The 22,278-nt window shown below is 34.4% G+C and overlaps 1 protein-coding gene across 2 annotated transcripts in view; it reads left to right on the top strand.

Annotated features, from left to right (window-relative positions):
- LOC134687351 (quinone oxidoreductase PIG3-like) overlaps positions 1 to 21,821 on the top strand; it is a 63,911-nt gene extending 42,090 nt beyond the window's left edge. The window contains exons 1-7 of one of the 2 annotated variants that reach the window (XM_063547572.1): positions 15,938 to 16,070; positions 16,863 to 17,018; positions 17,410 to 17,677; positions 18,608 to 18,820; positions 19,436 to 19,540; positions 20,415 to 20,506; positions 21,277 to 21,821. In XM_063547572.1, coding sequence (XP_063403642.1) covers positions 16,017 to 16,070; positions 16,863 to 17,018; positions 17,410 to 17,677; positions 18,608 to 18,820; positions 19,436 to 19,540; positions 20,415 to 20,506; positions 21,277 to 21,471 — 1,083 coding nt within the window. In that variant the 5' untranslated portion in view covers positions 15,938 to 16,016 and the 3' untranslated portion in view covers positions 21,472 to 21,821. Of the gene's footprint in view, positions 1 to 15,937; positions 16,071 to 16,862; positions 17,019 to 17,409; positions 17,678 to 18,607; positions 18,821 to 19,435; positions 19,541 to 20,414; positions 20,507 to 21,276 lie in introns of those variants that run through there. The other variant, XM_063547573.1, reaches the window with a different exon arrangement.
- Positions 21,822 to 22,278: the final 457 nt, after the last annotated feature.

The following is a 22,278-nucleotide window of genomic DNA, read 5'->3' as shown; positions in this document are numbered from 1 at the left end:
TTTTAGGTCAATTTGAGCCGCATGACCCTATATTTTTTTTTGGTTGTAATGCAAAACTGGTATTTCTAGTAACAGGAACTGCCACCCGTTTTTCCCTAGTTTGTGTAGTCTTCGAGAAAAAAAAATACGGAACACTAGTGGTATCCTATGGAAAATGCATTACGAATAATTGCGCTCTTGTAACCTATAGAGAAATGACACTTTTTTTTAATAAGGCTTTTAAAAATATCAAAAATTGTCATTTTGCTCGGGAAAAATGTGAAACAGTGAGAAACGGGGTCAAATGGACTTTTCATCGACGGGAATTCATGCTATAGTCTGTTTCCTATTTGTATTTATTTCTATATCTAAATCTAGGGTGGGCTCGAATGTCGACGAAGTATGAAAAGAATGCAACGTTTTTGTGGTATCTACTGTTTTTATCGGAAAGAGCATGTATTTATCTTGAATTTGAAGGTAAATTTTGGTTTTTAACCTCAACGACCGTGTCTCAGTTGCTGTTCTAGCAAAAAGCTAATTTCGTGAAAATTGGCCAAAAGGGTCCCTAAGCAAATACCAACGATTTAGTTTAATTGCAAAGTAGAAAAATTAATCTTGGCATTGAATATCGTAGGCTTAGAATAGTTTCTCTGGCCAAAGTAGAAATATTATCATATTTTCAACATTTGGAAAAACTATAGTCTGTTTCAAAACGTGTTTTTTCGAGAAATGGTTTCATATATAGCCATTCTTCAAAATTCGATGTAGCTTTTCCATATCAGAACGGTTTTGTCGACAATATGATCAGTGCTGGATGACCTTCGAAAAATTAGGCCAATAAATTAACATTATCTTCATGTCTCTTTGACCAGTACCGTATTTGGTGAAAAAATCAGTTCCAATTTTAGGCCTGATCAGCGGGCAAAAACTAATTCTTCAAATTCAGAGAGTGATCAGATAATGTTTTGAAGATGTGATATCATCTAGATAGAGGCCAGCGCAACTTTTGGCGCGGGCGCTTAATTTTCGGAAATTTTTTTCACTACCGTATACTATAGGTTACAAGAGCGCAATTATTTGTTTACGTTTTACCGGCAAGTTTTTTACCCCAAGATGGTACTCAGAATAGAATCCTATACGGCTTCTGATTGGTTGATACAGGATTGGAATTACATTTAACCGAAAGCTTATTCAATTAGGTTTAAAAATTGCCGAAAATCATATTCACATTTTACGAAGTATAGAAAATATCTTCAATTTCTGCACGTCGGAGCCATTAAAAATATGCCTTTTTCATTAAGCAAAAAAAGTAGACGATTTTTTTCAACTGCATTTTAGGTCAATTTGAGCCGCATGACCCTATATTTTTTTTTGGTTGTAATGCAAAACTGGTATTTCTAGTAACAGGAACTGCCACCCGTTTTTCCCTAGTTTGTGTAGTCTTCGAGAAAAAAAAATACGGAACACTAGTGGTATCCTATGGAAAATGCATTACGAATAATTGCGCTCTTGTAACCTATAGAGAAATGACACTTTTTTTAATAAGGCTTTTAAAAATATCAAAAATTGTCATTTTGCTCGGGAAAAATGTGAAACAGTGAGAAACGGGGTCAAATGGACTTTTCATCGACGGGAATTCATGCTATAGTCTGTTTCCTATTTGTATTTATTTCTATATCTAAATCTAGGGTGGGCTCGAATGTCGACGAAGTATGAAAAGAATGCAACGTTTTTGTGGTATCTACTGTTTTTATCGGAAAGAGCATGTATTTATCTTGAATTTGAAGGTAAATTTTGGTTTTTAACCTCAACGACCGTGTCTCAGTTGCTGTTCTAGCAAAAAGCTAATTTCGTGAAAATTGGCCAAAAGGGTCCCTAAGCAAATACCAACGATTTAGTTTAATTGCAAAGTAGAAAAATTAATCTTGGCATTGAATATCGTAGGCTTAGAATAGTTTCTCTGGCCAAAGTAGAAATATTATCATATTTTCAACATTTGGAAAAACTATAGTCTGTTTCAAAAACGTGTTTTTTCGAGAAATGGTTTCATATATAGCCATTCTTCAAAATTCGATGTAGCTTTTCCATATCAGAACGGTTTTGTCGACAATATGATCAGTGCTGGATGACCTTCGAAAAATTAGGCCAATAAATTAACATTATCTTCATGTCTCTTTGACCAGTACCGTATTTGGTGAAAAAATCAGTTCCAATTTTAGGCCTGATCAGCGGGCAAAAACTAATTCTTCAAATTCAGAGAGTGATCAGATAATGTTTTGAAGATGTGATATCATCTAGATAGAGGCCAGCGCAACTTTTGGCGCGGGCGCTTAATTTTCGGAAATTTTTTTCACTACCGTATACTATAGGTTACAAGAGCGCAATTATTTGTTTACGTTTTACCGGCAAGTTTTTTACCCCAAGATGGTACTCAGAATAGAATCCTATACGGCTTCTGATTGGTTGATACAGGATTGGAATTACATTTAACCGAAAGCTTATTCAATTAGGTTTAAAAATTGCCGAAAATCATATTCACATTTTACGAAGTATAGAAAATATCTTCAATTTCTGCACGTCGGAGCCATTAAAAATATGCCTTTTTCATTAAGCAAAAAAAGTAGACGATTTTTTTCAACTGCATTTTAGGTCAATTTGAGCCGCATGACCCTATATTTTTTTTTGGTTGTAATGCAAAACTGGTATTTCTAGTAACAGGAACTGCCACCCGTTTTTCCCTAGTTTGTGTAGTCTTCGAGAAAAAAAAATACGGAACACTAGTGGTATCCTATGGAAAATGCATTACGAATAATTGCGCTCTTGTAACCTATAGAGAAATGACACTTTTTTTTAATAAGGCTTTTAAAAATATCAAAAATTGTCATTTTGCTCGGGAAAAATGTGAAACAGTGAGAAACGGGGTCAAATGGACTTTTCATCGACGGGAATTCATGCTATAGTCTGTTTCCTATTTGTATTTATTTCTATATCTAAATCTAGGGTGGGCTCGAATGTCGACGAAGTATGAAAAGAATGCAACGTTTTTGTGGTATCTACTGTTTTTATCGGAAAGAGCATGTATTTATCTTGAATTTGAAGGTAAATTTTGGTTTTTAACCTCAACGACCGTGTCTCAGTTGCTGTTCTAGCAAAAAGCTAATTTCGTGAAAATTGGCCAAAAGGGTCCCTAAGCAAATACCAACGATTTAGTTTAATTGCAAAGTAGAAAAATTAATCTTGGCATTGAATATCGTAGGCTTAGAATAGTTTCTCTGGCCAAAGTAGAAATATTATCATATTTTCAACATTTGGAAAAACTATAGTCTGTTTCAAAAACGTGTTTTTTCGAGAAATGGTTTCATATATAGCCATTCTTCAAAATTCGATGTAGCTTTTCCATATCAGAACGGTTTTGTCGACAATATGATCAGTGCTGGATGACCTTCGAAAAATTAGGCCAATAAATTAACATTATCTTCATGTCTCTTTGACCAGTACCGTATTTGGTGAAAAAATCAGTTCCAATTTTAGGCCTGATCAGCGGGCAAAAACTAATTCTTCAAATTCAGAGAGTGATCAGATAATGTTTTGAAGATGTGATATCATCTAGATAGAGGCCAGCGCAACTTTTGGCGCGGGCGCTTAATTTTCGGAAATTTTTTTCACTACCGTATACTATAGGTTACAAGAGCGCAATTATTTGTTTACGTTTTACCGGCAAGTTTTTTACCCCAAGATGGTACTCAGAATAGAATCCTATACGGCTTCTGATTGGTTGATACAGGATTGGAATTACATTTAACCGAAAGCTTATTCAATTAGGTTTAAAAATTGCCGAAAATCATATTCACATTTTACGAAGTATAGAAAATATCTTCAATTTCTGCACGTCGGAGCCATTAAAAATATGCCTTTTTCATTAAGCAAAAAAAGTAGACGATTTTTTTCAACTGCATTTTAGGTCAATTTGAGCCGCATGACCCTATATTTTTTTTTGGTTGTAATGCAAAACTGGTATTTCTAGTAACAGGAACTGCCACCCGTTTTTCCCTAGTTTGTGTAGTCTTCGAGAAAAAAAAATACGGAACACTAGTGGTATCCTATGGAAAATGCATTACGAATAATTGCGCTCTTGTAACCTATAGAGAAATGACACTTTTTTTTAATAAGGCTTTTAAAAATATCAAAAATTGTCATTTTGCTCGGGAAAAATGTGAAACAGTGAGAAACGGGGTCAAATGGACTTTTCATCGACGGGAATTCATGCTATAGTCTGTTTCCTATTTGTATTTATTTCTATATCTAAATCTAGGGTGGGCTCGAATGTCGACGAAGTATGAAAAGAATGCAACGTTTTTGTGGTATCTACTGTTTTTATCGGAAAGAGCATGTATTTATCTTGAATTTGAAGGTAAATTTTGGTTTTTAACCTCAACGACCGTGTCTCAGTTGCTGTTCTAGCAAAAAGCTAATTTCGTGAAAATTGGCCAAAAGGGTCCCTAAGCAAATACCAACGATTTAGTTTAATTGCAAAGTAGAAAAATTAATCTTGGCATTGAATATCGTAGGCTTAGAATAGTTTCTCTGGCCAAAGTAGAAATATTATCATATTTTCAACATTTGGAAAAACTATAGTCTGTTTCAAAAACGTGTTTTTTCGAGAAATGGTTTCATATATAGCCATTCTTCAAAATTCGATGTAGCTTTTCCATATCAGAACGGTTTTGTCGACAATATGATCAGTGCTGGATGACCTTCGAAAAATTAGGCCAATAAATTAACATTATCTTCATGTCTCTTTGACCAGTACCGTATTTGGTGAAAAAATCAGTTCCAATTTTAGGCCTGATCAGCGGGCAAAAACTAATTCTTCAAATTCAGAGAGTGATCAGATAATGTTTTGAAGATGTGATATCATCTAGATAGAGGCCAGCGCAACTTTTGGCGCGGGCGCTTAATTTTCGGAAATTTTTTTCACTACCGTATACTATAGGTTACAAGAGCGCAATTATTTGTTTACGTTTTACCGGCAAGTTTTTTACCCCAAGATGGTACTCAGAATAGAATCCTATACGGCTTCTGATTGGTTGATACAGGATTGGAATTACATTTAACCGAAAGCTTATTCAATTAGGTTTAAAAATTGCCGAAAATCATATTCACATTTTACGAAGTATAGAAAATATCTTCAATTTCTGCACGTCGGAGCCATTAAAAATATGCCTTTTTCATTAAGCAAAAAAAGTAGACGATTTTTTTCAACTGCATTTTAGGTCAATTTGAGCCGCATGACCCTATATTTTTTTTTGGTTGTAATGCAAAACTGGTATTTCTAGTAACAGGAACTGCCACCCGTTTTTCCCTAGTTTGTGTAGTCTTCGAGAAAAAAAAATACGGAACACTAGTGGTATCCTATGGAAAATGCATTACGAATAATTGCGCTCTTGTAACCTATAGAGAAATGACACTTTTTTTTAATAAGGCTTTTAAAAATATCAAAAATTGTCATTTTGCTCGGGAAAAATGTGAAACAGTGAGAAACGGGGTCAAATGGACTTTTCATCGACGGGAATTCATGCTATAGTCTGTTTCCTATTTGTATTTATTTCTATATCTAAATCTAGGGTGGGCTCGAATGTCGACGAAGTATGAAAAGAATGCAACGTTTTTGTGGTATCTACTGTTTTTATCGGAAAGAGCATGTATTTATCTTGAATTTGAAGGTAAATTTTGGTTTTTAACCTCAACGACCGTGTCTCAGTTGCTGTTCTAGCAAAAAGCTAATTTCGTGAAAATTGGCCAAAAGGGTCCCTAAGCAAATACCAACGATTTAGTTTAATTGCAAAGTAGAAAAATTAATCTTGGCATTGAATATCGTAGGCTTAGAATAGTTTCTCTGGCCAAAGTAGAAATATTATCATATTTTCAACATTTGGAAAAACTATAGTCTGTTTCAAAAACGTGTTTTTTCGAGAAATGGTTTCATATATAGCCATTCTTCAAAATTCGATGTAGCTTTTCCATATCAGAACGGTTTTGTCGACAATATGATCAGTGCTGGATGACCTTCGAAAAATTAGGCCAATAAATTAACATTATCTTCATGTCTCTTTGACCAGTACCGTATTTGGTGAAAAAATCAGTTCCAATTTTAGGCCTGATCAGCGGGCAAAAACTAATTCTTCAAATTCAGAGAGTGATCAGATAATGTTTTGAAGATGTGATATCATCTAGATAGAGGCCAGCGCAACTTTTGGCGCGGGCGCTTAATTTTCGGAAATTTTTTTCACTACCGTATACTATAGGTTACAAGAGCGCAATTATTTGTTTACGTTTTACCGGCAAGTTTTTTACCCCAAGATGGTACTCAGAATAGAATCCTATACGGCTTCTGATTGGTTGATACAGGATTGGAATTACATTTAACCGAAAGCTTATTCAATTAGGTTTAAAAATTGCCGAAAATCATATTCACATTTTACGAAGTATAGAAAATATCTTCAATTTCTGCACGTCGGAGCCATTAAAAATATGCCTTTTTCATTAAGCAAAAAAAGTAGACGATTTTTTTCAACTGCATTTTAGGTCAATTTGAGCCGCATGACCCTATATTTTTTTTTGGTTGTAATGCAAAACTGGTATTTCTAGTAACAGGAACTGCCACCCGTTTTTCCCTAGTTTGTGTAGTCTTCGAGAAAAAAAAATACGGAACACTAGTGGTATCCTATGGAAAATGCATTACGAATAATTGCGCTCTTGTAACCTATAGAGAAATGACACTTTTTTTTAATAAGGCTTTTAAAAATATCAAAAATTGTCATTTTGCTCGGGAAAAATGTGAAACAGTGAGAAACGGGGTCAAATGGACTTTTCATCGACGGGAATTCATGCTATAGTCTGTTTCCTATTTGTATTTATTTCTATATCTAAATCTAGGGTGGGCTCGAATGTCGACGAAGTATGAAAAGAATGCAACGTTTTTGTGGTATCTACTGTTTTTATCGGAAAGAGCATGTATTTATCTTGAATTTGAAGGTAAATTTTGGTTTTTAACCTCAACGACCGTGTCTCAGTTGCTGTTCTAGCAAAAAGCTAATTTCGTGAAAATTGGCCAAAAGGGTCCCTAAGCAAATACCAACGATTTAGTTTAATTGCAAAGTAGAAAAATTAATCTTGGCATTGAATATCGTAGGCTTAGAATAGTTTCTCTGGCCAAAGTAGAAATATTATCATATTTTCAACATTTGGAAAAACTATAGTCTGTTTCAAAAACGTGTTTTTTCGAGAAATGGTTTCATATATAGCCATTCTTCAAAATTCGATGTAGCTTTTCCATATCAGAACGGTTTTGTCGACAATATGATCAGTGCTGGATGACCTTCGAAAAATTAGGCCAATAAATTAACATTATCTTCATGTCTCTTTGACCAGTACCGTATTTGGTGAAAAAATCAGTTCCAATTTTAGGCCTGATCAGCGGGCAAAAACTAATTCTTCAAATTCAGAGAGTGATCAGATAATGTTTTGAAGATGTGATATCATCTAGATAGAGGCCAGCGCAACTTTTGGCGCGGGCGCTTAATTTTCGGAAATTTTTTTCACTACCGTATACTATAGGTTACAAGAGCGCAATTATTTGTTTACGTTTTACCGGCAAGTTTTTTACCCCAAGATGGTACTCAGAATAGAATCCTATACGGCTTCTGATTGGTTGATACAGGATTGGAATTACATTTAACCGAAAGCTTATTCAATTAGGTTTAAAAATTGCCGAAAATCATATTCACATTTTACGAAGTATAGAAAATATCTTCAATTTCTGCACGTCGGAGCCATTAAAAATATGCCTTTTTCATTAAGCAAAAAAAGTAGACGATTTTTTTCAACTGCATTTTAGGTCAATTTGAGCCGCATGACCCTATATTTTTTTTTGGTTGTAATGCAAAACTGGTATTTCTAGTAACAGGAACTGCCACCCGTTTTTCCCTAGTTTGTGTAGTCTTCGAGAAAAAAAAATACGGAACACTAGTGGTATCCTATGGAAAATGCATTACGAATAATTGCGCTCTTGTAACCTATAGAGAAATGACACTTTTTTTTAATAAGGCTTTTAAAAATATCAAAAATTGTCATTTTGCTCGGGAAAAATGTGAAACAGTGAGAAACGGGGTCAAATGGACTTTTCATCGACGGGAATTCATGCTATAGTCTGTTTCCTATTTGTATTTATTTCTATATCTAAATCTAGGGTGGGCTCGAATGTCGACGAAGTATGAAAAGAATGCAACGTTTTTGTGGTATCTACTGTTTTTATCGGAAAGAGCATGTATTTATCTTGAATTTGAAGGTAAATTTTGGTTTTTAACCTCAACGACCGTGTCTCAGTTGCTGTTCTAGCAAAAAGCTAATTTCGTGAAAATTGGCCAAAAGGGTCCCTAAGCAAATACCAACGATTTAGTTTAATTGCAAAGTAGAAAAATTAATCTTGGCATTGAATATCGTAGGCTTAGAATAGTTTCTCTGGCCAAAGTAGAAATATTATCATATTTTCAACATTTGGAAAAACTATAGTCTGTTTCAAAAACGTGTTTTTTCGAGAAATGGTTTCATATATAGCCATTCTTCAAAATTCGATGTAGCTTTTCCATATCAGAACGGTTTTGTCGACAATATGATCAGTGCTGGATGACCTTCGAAAAATTAGGCCAATAAATTAACATTATCTTCATGTCTCTTTGACCAGTACCGTATTTGGTGAAAAAATCAGTTCCAATTTTAGGCCTGATCAGCGGGCAAAAACTAATTCTTCAAATTCAGAGAGTGATCAGATAATGTTTTGAAGATGTGATATCATCTAGATAGAGGCCAGCGCAACTTTTGGCGCGGGCGCTTAATTTTCGGAAATTTTTTTCACTACCGTATACTATAGGTTACAAGAGCGCAATTATTTGTTTACGTTTTACCGGCAAGTTTTTTACCCCAAGATGGTACTCAGAATAGAATCCTATACGGCTTCTGATTGGTTGATACAGGATTGGAATTACATTTAACCGAAAGCTTATTCAATTAGGTTTAAAAATTGCCGAAAATCATATTCACATTTTACGAAGTATAGAAAATATCTTCAATTTCTGCACGTCGGAGCCATTAAAAATATGCCTTTTTCATTAAGCAAAAAAAGTAGACGATTTTTTTCAACTGCATTTTAGGTCAATTTGAGCCGCATGACCCTATATTTTTTTTTGGTTGTAATGCAAAACTGGTATTTCTAGTAACAGGAACTGCCACCCGTTTTTCCCTAGTTTGTGTAGTCTTCGAGAAAAAAAAATACGGAACACTAGTGGTATCCTATGGAAAATGCATTACGAATAATTGCGCTCTTGTAACCTATAGAGAAATGACACTTTTTTTTAATAAGGCTTTTAAAAATATCAAAAATTGTCATTTTGCTCGGGAAAAATGTGAAACAGTGAGAAACGGGGTCAAATGGACTTTTCATCGACGGGAATTCATGCTATAGTCTGTTTCCTATTTGTATTTATTTCTATATCTAAATCTAGGGTGGGCTCGAATGTCGACGAAGTATGAAAAGAATGCAACGTTTTTGTGGTATCTACTGTTTTTATCGGAAAGAGCATGTATTTATCTTGAATTTGAAGGTAAATTTTGGTTTTTAACCTCAACGACCGTGTCTCAGTTGCTGTTCTAGCAAAAAGCTAATTTCGTGAAAATTGGCCAAAAGGGTCCCTAAGCAAATACCAACGATTTAGTTTAATTGCAAAGTAGAAAAATTAATCTTGGCATTGAATATCGTAGGCTTAGAATAGTTTCTCTGGCCAAAGTAGAAATATTATCATATTTTCAACATTTGGAAAAACTATAGTCTGTTTCAAAAACGTGTTTTTTCGAGAAATGGTTTCATATATAGCCATTCTTCAAAATTCGATGTAGCTTTTCCATATCAGAACGGTTTTGTCGACAATATGATCAGTGCTGGATGACCTTCGAAAAATTAGGCCAATAAATTAACATTATCTTCATGTCTCTTTGACCAGTACCGTATTTGGTGAAAAAATCAGTTCCAATTTTAGGCCTGATCAGCGGGCAAAAACTAATTCTTCAAATTCAGAGAGTGATCAGATAATGTTTTGAAGATGTGATATCATCTAGATAGAGGCCAGCGCAACTTTTGGCGCGGGCGCTTAATTTTCGGAAATTTTTTTCACTACCGTATACTATAGGTTACAAGAGCGCAATTATTTGTTTACGTTTTACCGGCAAGTTTTTTACCCCAAGATGGTACTCAGAATAGAATCCTATACGGCTTCTGATTGGTTGATACAGGATTGGAATTACATTTAACCGAAAGCTTATTCAATTAGGTTTAAAAATTGCCGAAAATCATATTCACATTTTACGAAGTATAGAAAATATCTTCAATTTCTGCACGTCGGAGCCATTAAAAATATGCCTTTTTCATTAAGCAAAAAAAGTAGACGATTTTTTTCAACTGCATTTTAGGTCAATTTGAGCCGCATGACCCTATATTTTTTTTTGGTTGTAATGCAAAACTGGTATTTCTAGTAACAGGAACTGCCACCCGTTTTTCCCTAGTTTGTGTAGTCTTCGAGAAAAAAAAATACGGAACACTAGTGGTATCCTATGGAAAATGCATTACGAATAATTGCGCTCTTGTAACCTATAGAGAAATGACACTTTTTTTTAATAAGGCTTTTAAAAATATCAAAAATTGTCATTTTGCTCGGGAAAAATGTGAAACAGTGAGAAACGGGGTCAAATGGACTTTTCATCGACGGGAATTCATGCTATAGTCTGTTTCCTATTTGTATTTATTTCTATATCTAAATCTAGGGTGGGCTCGAATGTCGACGAAGTATGAAAAGAATGCAACGTTTTTGTGGTATCTACTGTTTTTATCGGAAAGAGCATGTATTTATCTTGAATTTGAAGGTAAATTTTGGTTTTTAACCTCAACGACCGTGTCTCAGTTGCTGTTCTAGCAAAAAGCTAATTTCGTGAAAATTGGCCAAAAGGGTCCCTAAGCAAATACCAACGATTTAGTTTAATTGCAAAGTAGAAAAATTAATCTTGGCATTGAATATCGTAGGCTTAGAATAGTTTCTCTGGCCAAAGTAGAAATATTATCATATTTTCAACATTTGGAAAAACTATAGTCTGTTTCAAAAACGTGTTTTTTCGAGAAATGGTTTCATATATAGCCATTCTTCAAAATTCGATGTAGCTTTTCCATATCAGAACGGTTTTGTCGACAATATGATCAGTGCTGGATGACCTTCGAAAAATTAGGCCAATAAATTAACATTATCTTCATGTCTCTTTGACCAGTACCGTATTTGGTGAAAAAATCAGTTCCAATTTTAGGCCTGATCAGCGGGCAAAAACTAATTCTTCAAATTCAGAGAGTGATCAGATAATGTTTTGAAGATGTGATATCATCTAGATAGAGGCCAGCGCAACTTTTGGCGCGGGCGCTTAATTTTCGGAAATTTTTTTCACTACCGTATACTATAGGTTACAAGAGCGCAATTATTTGTTTACGTTTTACCGGCAAGTTTTTTACCCCAAGATGGTACTCAGAATAGAATCCTATACGGCTTCTGATTGATTGATACAGGATTGGAATTACATTTAACCGAAAGCTTATTCAATTAGGTTTAAAAATTGCCGAAAATCATATTCACATTTTACGAAGTATAGAAAATATCTTCAATTTCTGCACGTCGGAGCCATTAAAAATATGCCTTTTTCATTAAGCAAAAAAAGTAGACGATTTTTTTCAACTGCATTTTAGGTCAATTTGAGCCGCATGACCCTATATTTTTTTTTGGTTGTAATGCAAAACTGGTATTTCTAGTAACAGGAACTGCCACCCGTTTTTCCCTAGTTTGTGTAGTCTTCGAGAAAAAAAAATACGGAACACTAGTGGTATCCTATGGAAAATGCATTACGAATAATTGCGCTCTTGTAACCTATAGAGAAATGACACTTTTTTTTAATAAGGCTTTTAAAAATATCAAAAATTGTCATTTTGCTCGGGAAAAATGTGAAACAGTGAGAAACGGGGTCAAATGGACTTTTCATCGACGGGAATTCATGCTATAGTCTGTTTCCTATTTGTATTTATTTCTATATCTAAATCTAGGGTGGGCTCGAATGTCGACGAAGTATGAAAAGAATGCAACGTTTTTGTGGTATCTACTGTTTTTATCGGAAAGAGCATGTATTTATCTTGAATTTGAAGGTAAATTTTGGTTTTTAACCTCAACGACCGTGTCTCAGTTGCTGTTCTAGCAAAAAGCTAATTTCGTGAAAATTGGCCAAAAGGGTCCCTAAGCAAATACCAACGATTTAGTTTAATTGCAAAGTAGAAAAATTAATCTTGGCATTGAATATCGTAGGCTTAGAATAGTTTCTCTGGCCAAAGTAGAAATATTATCATATTTTCAACATTTGGAAAAACTATAGTCTGTTTCAAAAACGTGTTTTTTCGAGAAATGGTTTCATATATAGCCATTCTTCAAAATTCGATGTAGCTTTTCCATATCAGAACGGTTTTGTCGACAATATGATCAGTGCTGGATGACCTTCGAAAAATTAGGCCAATAAATTAACATTATCTTCATGTCTCTTTGACCAGTACCGTATTTGGTGAAAAAATCAGTTCCAATTTTAGGCCTGATCAGCGGGCAAAAACTAATTCTTCAAATTCAGAGAGTGATCAGATAATGTTTTGAAGATGTGATATCATCTAGATAGAGGCCAGCGCAACTTTTGGCGCGGGCGCTTAATTTTCGGAAATTTTTTTCACTACCGTATACTATAGGTTACAAGAGCGCAATTATTTGTTTACGTTTTACCGGCAAGTTTTTTACCCCAAGATGGTACTCAGAATAGAATCCTATACGGCTTCTGATTGGTTGATACAGGATTGGAATTACATTTAACCGAAAGCTTATTCAATTAGGTTTAAAAATTGCCGAAAATCATATTCACATTTTACGAAGTATAGAAAATATCTTCAATTTCTGCACGTCGGAGCCATTAAAAATATGCCTTTTTCATTAAGCAAAAAAAAGTAGACGATTTTTTTCAACTGCATTTTAGGTCAATTTGAGCCGCATGACCCTATATTTTTTTTTGGTTGTAATGCAAAACTGGTATTTCTAGTAACAGGAACTGCCACCCGTTTTTCCCTAGTTTGTGTAGTCTTCGAGAAAAAAAAATACGGAACACTAGTGGTATCCTATGGAAAATGCATTACGAATAATTGCGCTCTTGTAACCTATAGAGAAATGACACTTTTTTTTAATAAGGCTTTTAAAAATATCAAAAATTGTCATTTTGCTCGGGAAAAATGTGAAACAGTGAGAAACGGGGTCAAATGGACTTTTCATCGACGGGAATTCATGCTATAGTCTGTTTCCTATTTGTATTTATTTCTATATCTAAATCTAGGGTGGGCTCGAATGTCGACGAAGTATGAAAAGAATGCAACGTTTTTGTGGTATCTACTGTTTTTATCGGAAAGAGCATGTATTTATCTTGAATTTGAAGGTAAATTTTGGTTTTTAACCTCAACGACCGTGTCTCAGTTGCTGTTCTAGCAAAAAGCTAATTTCGTGAAAATTGGCCAAAAGGGTCCCTAAGCAAATACCAACGATTTAGTTTAATTGCAAAGTAGAAAAATTAATCTTGGCATTGAATATCGTAGGCTTAGAATAGTTTCTCTGGCCAAAGTAGAAATATTATCATATTTTCAACATTTGGAAAAACTATAGTCTGTTTCAAAAACGTGTTTTTTCGAGAAATGGTTTCATATATAGCCATTCTTCAAAATTCGATGTAGCTTTTCCATATCAGAACGGTTTTGTCGACAATATGATCAGTGCTGGATGACCTTCGAAAAATTAGGCCAATAAATTAACATTATCTTCATGTCTCTTTGACCAGTACCGTATTTGGTGAAAAAATCAGTTCCAATTTTAGGCCTGATCAGCGGGCAAAAACTAATTCTTCAAATTCAGAGAGTGATCAGATAATGTTTTGAAGATGTGATATCATCTAGATAGAGGCCAGCGCAACTTTTGGCGCGGGCGCTTAATTTTCGGAAATTTTTTTCACTACCGTATACTATAGGTTACAAGAGCGCAATTATTTGTTTACGTTTTACCGGCAAGTTTTTTACCCCAAGATGGTACTCAGAATAGAATCCTATACGGCTTCTGATTGGTTGATACAGGATTGGAATTACATTTAACCGAAAGCTTATTCAATTAGGTTTAAAAATTGCCGAAAATCATATTCACATTTTACGAAGTATAGAAAATATCTTCAATTTCTGCACGTCGGAGCCATTAAAAATATGCCTTTTTCATTAAGCAAAAAAAGTAGACGATTTTTTTCAACTGCATTTTAGGTCAATTTGAGCCGCATGACCCTATATTTTTTTTTGGTTGTAATGCAAAACTGGTATTTCTAGTAACAGGAACTGCCACCCGTTTTTCCCTAGTTTGTGTAGTCTTCGAGAAAAAAAAATACGGAACACTAGTGGTATCCTATGGAAAATGCATTACGAATAATTGCGCTCTTGTAACCTATAGAGAAATGACACTTTTTTTTAATAAGGCTTTTAAAAATATCAAAAATTGTCATTTTGCTCGGGAAAAATGTGAAACAGTGAGAAACGGGGTCAAATGGACTTTTCATCGACGGGAATTCATGCTATAGTCTGTTTCCTATTTGTATTTATTTCTATATCTAAATCTAGGGTGGGCTCGAATGTCGACGAAGTATGAAAAGAATGCAACGTTTTTGTGGTATCTACTGTTTTTATCGGAAAGAGCATGTATTTATCTTGAATTTGAAGGTAAATTTTGGTTTTTAACCTCAACGACCGTGTCTCAGTTGCTGTTCTAGCAAAAAGCTAATTTCGTGAAAATTGGCCAAAAGGGTCCCTAAGCAAATACCAACGATTTAGTTTAATTGCAAAGTAGAAAAATTAATCTTGGCATTGAATATCGTAGGCTTAGAATAGTTTCTCTGGCCAAAGTAGAAATATTATCATATTTTCAACATTTGGAAAAACTATAGTCTGTTTCAAAAACGTGTTTTTTCGAGAAATGGTTTCATATATAGCCATTCTTCAAAATTCGATGTAGCTTTTCCATATCAGAACGGTTTTGTCGACAATATGATCAGTGCTGGATGACCTTCGAAAAATTAGGCCAATAAATTAACATTATCTTCATGTCTCTTTGACCAGTACCGTATTTGGTGAAAAAATCAGTTCCAATTTTAGGCCTGATCAGCGGGCAAAAACTAATTCTTCAAATTCAGAGAGTGATCAGATAATGTTTTGAAGATGTGATATCATCTAGATAGAGGCCAGCGCAACTTTTGGCGCGGGCGCTTAATTTTCGGAAATTTTTTTCACTACCGTATACTATAGGTTACAAGAGCGCAATTATTTGTTTACGTTTTACCGGCAAGTTTTTTACCCCAAGATGGTACTCAGAATAGAATCCTATACGGCTTCTGATTGGTTGATACAGGATTGGAATTACATTTAACCGAAAGCTTATTCAATTAGGTTTAAAAATTGCCGAAAATCATATTCACATTTTACGAAGTATAGAAAATATCTTCAATTTCTGCACGTCGGAGCCATTAAAAATATGCCTTTTTCATTAAGCAAAAAAAGTAGACGATTTTTTTCAACTGCATTTTAGGTCAATTTGAGCCGCATGACCCTATATTTTTTTTTGGTTGTAATGCAAAACTGGTATTTCTAGTAACAGGAACTGCCACCCGTTTTTCCCTAGTTTGTGTAGTCTTCGAGAAAAAAAATACGGAACACTAGTGGTATCCTATGGAAAATGCATTACGAATAATTGCGCTCTTGTAACCATAACTCACAAGTTTAATATTTGGATCAGACTTACTTCCCTTTACTAAGTTATTGTTTACGTGTCATGAATTAGGACGTGTGTTATCTCATGTCGAAAATTCTAACGATATTGAAATTTTGCATAGTCATTAGAACAGCGCATGTAAGTTTTTTTTATTTGCTTGTCAGTCTAGATGATATACATGTATACTGGAACACTACTGCTTTTATTTATTTGATTTTACTATATATATGTACCACAGGCACTTGTTTCGATCCACGGGAACAGGGAAAAGTCGACTATCAATATAAAATAGCTTATGTTCCTAATAAATAATAAAACTCAATAAATGTCATTCAAGCACACTACGGCTTGTTCTCATTATTAAGACACTAAAAAGCAGTCATACTGGCTCGATCACAGTCTCTCCGGAGGCTGCAGAGGAGGGGAGTGGATCGTAACCCTTAGGATAATAGCTAGCGAATATGTATAAATAGAAGCTTCAATATACTTCTGGCTTCCAATGGATAGTCATCAGGGGCGGATCGAGACATTTGAATAAAAGGGGGGGGGGGGGGGCCCAACCCAGGACAAAATGAAAAGGGGGGTGTTCCAACTATATGTCCCCATTCAAAATGAAATGCATTGATCGGCCTAAAAAAAGGGGGGTTCCAACTGCCGGACACCCCCTCCCCCCCGCCCCCCCCCCCCCTGGATCCGCCAATGGTCAGAAACAAGTGCATTTAGAACATTGATGTGTTGAATTTTAAGATATATTTGACCTTGGGGTCCATGACTGGGATAAAAGCACTAGTAATACTTAACTTAAAATGAGAAGTTTTTATATTTTTAAAATCAGTAATAATTGTATTGCATTTTCTATCTTTTAAAAACGGAAATTAAAAATTGGATTAATTACGACTGATTTACTCCAACAAAGCAATTATATTTCAGCTTTCTCAGATGGCAGGGACTATGAGAGCAGTACAGTTTCAAACTGGTGGTCCGGAGAAGATGAAGATTGGCGAAGTGCCAATTCCTGTCCTTAGGAAAAAGGAGATTTTAATAAAAGTTTACGCTTCTGCTATTAACAGGGCCGACACTTTACAGGTTAGTAAATATTACCAACACAATAATCTGACCTCATCCTTATAATAAAGTCGAAAAGCTTCTACTTTCACCAATAAAATAAATTAAAAAAAATTAGAACTTCTATTAATGATATGACTATTTTCACTCAGTGGTGCTCACTTAAACAAATATAAGTTCATCAACATTTTATTTTAAGAACATGAAATTTGTTGTTGGTGGCTGTAGAATAAGTAATCCCAGGACTGGAACTTAAACAAGTTAGCTTATCGCACACCATTGCTGCCTGTCTTATTGAATTATACTCAAAATTTCAAATTAAGCATACCCCTAATAAACTTGAATGTAAAAAGAACAAACATGTTGACCTTCGAAACCAATCAAATCAGTGTAAGTTAGTAAATTATTTCAGCGAAAAGGAGCTTATCCGCCACCAGCTGGAGAAAGCGATATCCTTGGTCTAGAGGCTGTAGGGACTGTTGATAAACTTGGACCAGAATGTTCACAAAAATGGGAGGTAGGAGATCGTGTCATGGCCCTATTAGCAGGGGGTGGCAATGCTGAATTTGTCGCTTGTCGAGAAGAGTGTTTAATGCCCATTCCAAAGAAGATGCCTTTCACTACAGCAGCTGCTATACCGGAAGTTTGGTTAACGGCTTACCAATTACTACATACAGTGGGTAGGTTTAGGACGTATTTTATGTTTTAAAATAGAAAAATCAGACGAACTTTAAGTGTTGCTTTGTATTATATTGATCCGAAGACACACACTCCCAAGCGAGCGCCGTTTATGAGCCCACCGAGGAGGTATAGGAAAAATGATAATAAGCATTCAAAATAAGTGAAAGCATACATAACAAATAAATCAATAATATGGGTCAATCATAATTAGGACATAACAACCAATAAACAGAGCAACTCTCCCATAACAAAAGATTGAAATTGATGATTTGTGCATATGTCGACAGAAGCTTCTATATATAGCTAATTTGGCAATAAAAAATGAATACATTTAAGAAACAAAATATGTAAAATATATTTTGTACTCCTTGGCAAGAGTATATATCTCCCAGACCCGGTTGATACGATATTCCATAGACTGCATGTGTTTCCTTACGTGATTTTCTTAATAGAGAATAGAGTTTTGATATACTAGTACAAGACATCTAAAGGTTAAGGTGAAGTAAGTCGTTCAAAAAGTATACGCTAAAAGTGTTTGGTTGACCTCAGTATAATTTGAATATCTACTCACATGCAGATGACTACGGATATTTTTAATTGTCATGACTACAGCCACTCTTTTCCATGGTTGTCAAATCACCAATGCAATCTCTATTTTTCATAAGTTTTACGACTGATGCCGCTAATGGGACAGGATGTGCTTAGTCTTTCAGAACACAAGTTTGCCCTCTGATTTCGATTGTGTTCAATCTTTGGTTTTATTTTCCATGTTATGTTGATTTGCTTGCCTTTTCGTTATTTTCATTTGGTCATTGTGTTTATTGGTCATTGTGTTGTTTGCTCATTTTTCATTTGGTCATTGTGTTGTTTGGTTTTCTTTTACTTTGGGTTTTAAATGATACCTGCTATCTTCTGTTCCTTTTTTGTAGGTGGGGTTAAATCTGGTGATTCCGTGTTAATACACGCTGGCGGAAGTGGTGTTGGTACTGCAGCGACACAGTTATCTATTCTGGCTAATGCTAAACCCATAGTAACAGCAGGATCAACGGAGAAAATAAATATGGCAAAGTCCCTTGGAGCAGTTGCAGGGTTCAATTACAAAGAAGGAGACTTCAGTGTAGGCGTAAAACAACAAACAAAAGGTACATAAGTTTTATAGCAAACACATTTATTAAAGCAAATTTATTAATCTTGATTTATTGTGTTATAAAGTTGTACAAACCTAAATTGAAAAAGTAAAGATTTATTATAAGATAATGATTATTATATAATATATAAATGTAACCCGTACTTTTACGATAGACTAGTGTACTTTTGGGGATTTGATGATATCAAACATTGTAGCATGTTAGTGCAACTTCATATATATGCATCATAATTATTTTTTTTTAAACTGGGATTCTTATTCTTACATATAGTCCCAGGTTAACATTACTCGGAAAATCTACCGACTGAATTGTAATTCTTTCATTACTGCATCGTACAATGGAATTACTGTTATATGATAAATTACTAGTATTTTTAAATCAAATAATAGTTCAGTTTAAAATTACATGAAGCTCAATGTTTTTTAAGATCTTTCTACTTTAGAGGCATGGCTTGCCTTAATTTATACACATCTTTCAACTTCACATCAATTGAACCATAACAGAAATGTGCATCAGACACCTGCAGTTAATTTGGTACGTTATAAAATTAATATAATGTACTATAGCAAACAGTATGACCGTACTTTGATACATGTATGTATTTTTAAGATGCTGGAGTGAACCTAATATTAGATTGTATTGGTGAATCTTTCTACAACCAAAACATCGAGTCCATAGCGAATGATGGTACATGGGTTGTTTATGGTTTATTGGGTAAGTTCATTTTGAAAATAGGATGAAAACACGAAAACGAGAAATTTCATCGTCAGATACAGTTCCTGCTCCAAAACAGTTAGGAGATGAATCATTCTTAACCAAAATTAACTTTAATACAGATCATTATGGATATAGAAGCACTTATAGTCAGCCCCTTATCGAATTATCGATCATAATTATGAATAAAAGACATTTCCATAGTTTGAACATAATATGTAACACATATATAGATATAAGAAGATATGGTATGAGTTCCAATGAGACAACTCTCCATCCAGGTCACAATTTGTAATAGTAAACCATTATATATAGGTAAAAGTATTGTCTTCAACACGGAACATTGGCTTACACAGAACAGCAAGATGTAAAGGGACCTCAAAATGACTAGTGTAAAACCATTCAAACAGAAAAACCAACAGTATAATCTATATAGAAAACGAGAAACAAGAAACACTTATCATAGACCTCATTTATAGTTCATAACTTTAAACCCCAAGGATTGCCGAAAGTTTCGAAATGTGGTCTTTACATGAGCTTCTGTTGTGCGACATTTATCGTTAGGTGGTGGCCTGTCAAAAGAAATTTATTCTGTTTCTACAAAATATTTCATTGTCCAGTGGCAGTTCTTACTGCATCCATTTCGATCTACTTTTTAAACCTACATGTACCTACTGGATTTATTGTGGATTTCTTCCCATCTTGAATATGTATGAAATATTTGCCACTGAACAAAATGTAAACAACATCACATACATCAACCCAGGCTAGATCGTTTTAAATGATTTTATTTTAAATAACACGTTTTAGATGTTCTCCTTTATTGATGTGCTTGTTCGTGATTCTTATTCGTAAGCAATTTTGTTTTTAAAAGGTGGCGGCAAAATAAATGCTGATCTATTGAGTAAATTATTGAGGAAAAGAATAACTATAACTGGTACAACCTTACGTGTACGTCCTATAGAGGTGAGTACCAGATTTCTTTACAAAATCTATCAATGAAAGCTTGTGGCCTTTTATAGCTACATGTAACTATGTGGTATTGGATTTGCTAAATTTTGAAGTCATATAGTTGTTAGTTTCTGTGTCATTTGGTCCTTTGTGGAGACTGGTCTCATTGGCAATCATTCAAAATCGTCTTGTTTGCATCTCTTGAAATGTTTTTACGTTTCTATTTAACAGATATTGTTCATGATAATCCTAAAATAGTGTTTTTTATGTTTGTTTCTTTTTCATAAAAATGGTCAAACATGTTAGATAACCTAAAATAGGGTTTTTTATGTTTGTTTCTTTTTCATAAAAATGGTCAAACATGTTAGATAACCTTGTTTCCACGCTAGATATGCTAGAGATGAAGTCAAACTGTTCTAAGATGAGGTGCATTAAAATTATGTAAAAGTGAAAAAAGCAGAAATACCGAACTCAAGGAAAACGGAAAGGCCTCACTCTAATTTCAAAACAAAAAGCTCAAACGAATATGTTCTAGAATTGGTATAGGCATTTCCTTATGTAAAATATTGTACTTTTTATACTTGATTTTTTTTTTGTAACAGTGTTAGCCGGAGGCGTTGACCGAAGCACATTTTGTATGTAGAGCTGAAAACTTTAAATGTATAAATCAGTGTCACAAAAGTTGTTTCAGTATCTAAATGAATCTAGTGTTACCATATTTAAATCATTACTACTTTAACTTGTTTGGTATGAGCGTTTTTCCTTAATACATTTTGCCATTTCAGTACAAAGAATCTTTGGTTCAAAACTTCACCAAGAATGCACTGCCGTATTTTGAATCTGGAAAACTGAAACCAATCATTGATAAAATATTTCCGCTCGAACAGATTGGAAATGCTCATCAGTTAATGGAGGAAAACAAGAACACGGGAAAAATTGTCTTAAAAGTTCGAGAGGAAGATGGCAAAGATGAACTTTAGAATTTAGAAGTCGCAGCTATCTATAGTCAGACTGCGAAACCTGTGTGAATTAAGACGAAAAGCAATTTATTCTTTCCTCAGATTGTATCATCTAAGTGTGTGTTTTAAATTTTGCTATGAAGGGACTAACACATAATATGCTCTAAAGTTTGACTAATCATTTTTGACAGAAATGAAATCGTTTGAATTTCAAGACGCTTTTATGAAGTAGAGTAGCGCTGACACATATAATCTAGAGGAAGCTTATTTTGATTATTTGAATATACTATGTTGATGGAACATGCATACGTAGAGCTAGTCAGATTTGCAGAATTGTAATGAGTGACTTCGAATAAATTTATTTTTGATTATGTTTTGTATTTCATTGTTACTTGATAAAATTAAGAATAGAAATGAGGAATGTGCCAAAGAGACGACAACCCAACCAAAACTGAAAACAGAAGGCCACTCATGGGTCTTCAACACGGCGAGAAGATCACGCAATCGGGGCCGGGCATCAGCTGGCTCATAAATAAAAAATGTGTACTAGTTCAGTCAGCGAAAACGGATGTCACACTAAACTCCAAAATGAACTAAGATTAAAAAAATAAAGAGTCCAGAGGTTCCTGACTTCGGACAGGTGCAAAATTGCGGCCGAGTAAAACTAGTAATATATACATTTTATGCATATAGTAGACTTGGTATTTCTAAACTCGAGACAGTTGAATTGAAAATTTTACCAAAATCCGCTTATAAAGTTAATTGCTTACACCACGTTATTGGCGCCATGTCTCATTGGCGTACATATCACAGTAGTTCCTGATTATT

This window comes from Mytilus trossulus, chromosome 10, assembly GCF_036588685.1.
Source record: "Mytilus trossulus isolate FHL-02 chromosome 10, PNRI_Mtr1.1.1.hap1, whole genome shotgun sequence".
NCBI classification, from domain to species: Eukaryota; Metazoa; Mollusca; class Bivalvia; order Mytilida; family Mytilidae; genus Mytilus; species Mytilus trossulus.
This window is presented reverse-complemented; position numbering and strand designations above follow the sequence as displayed.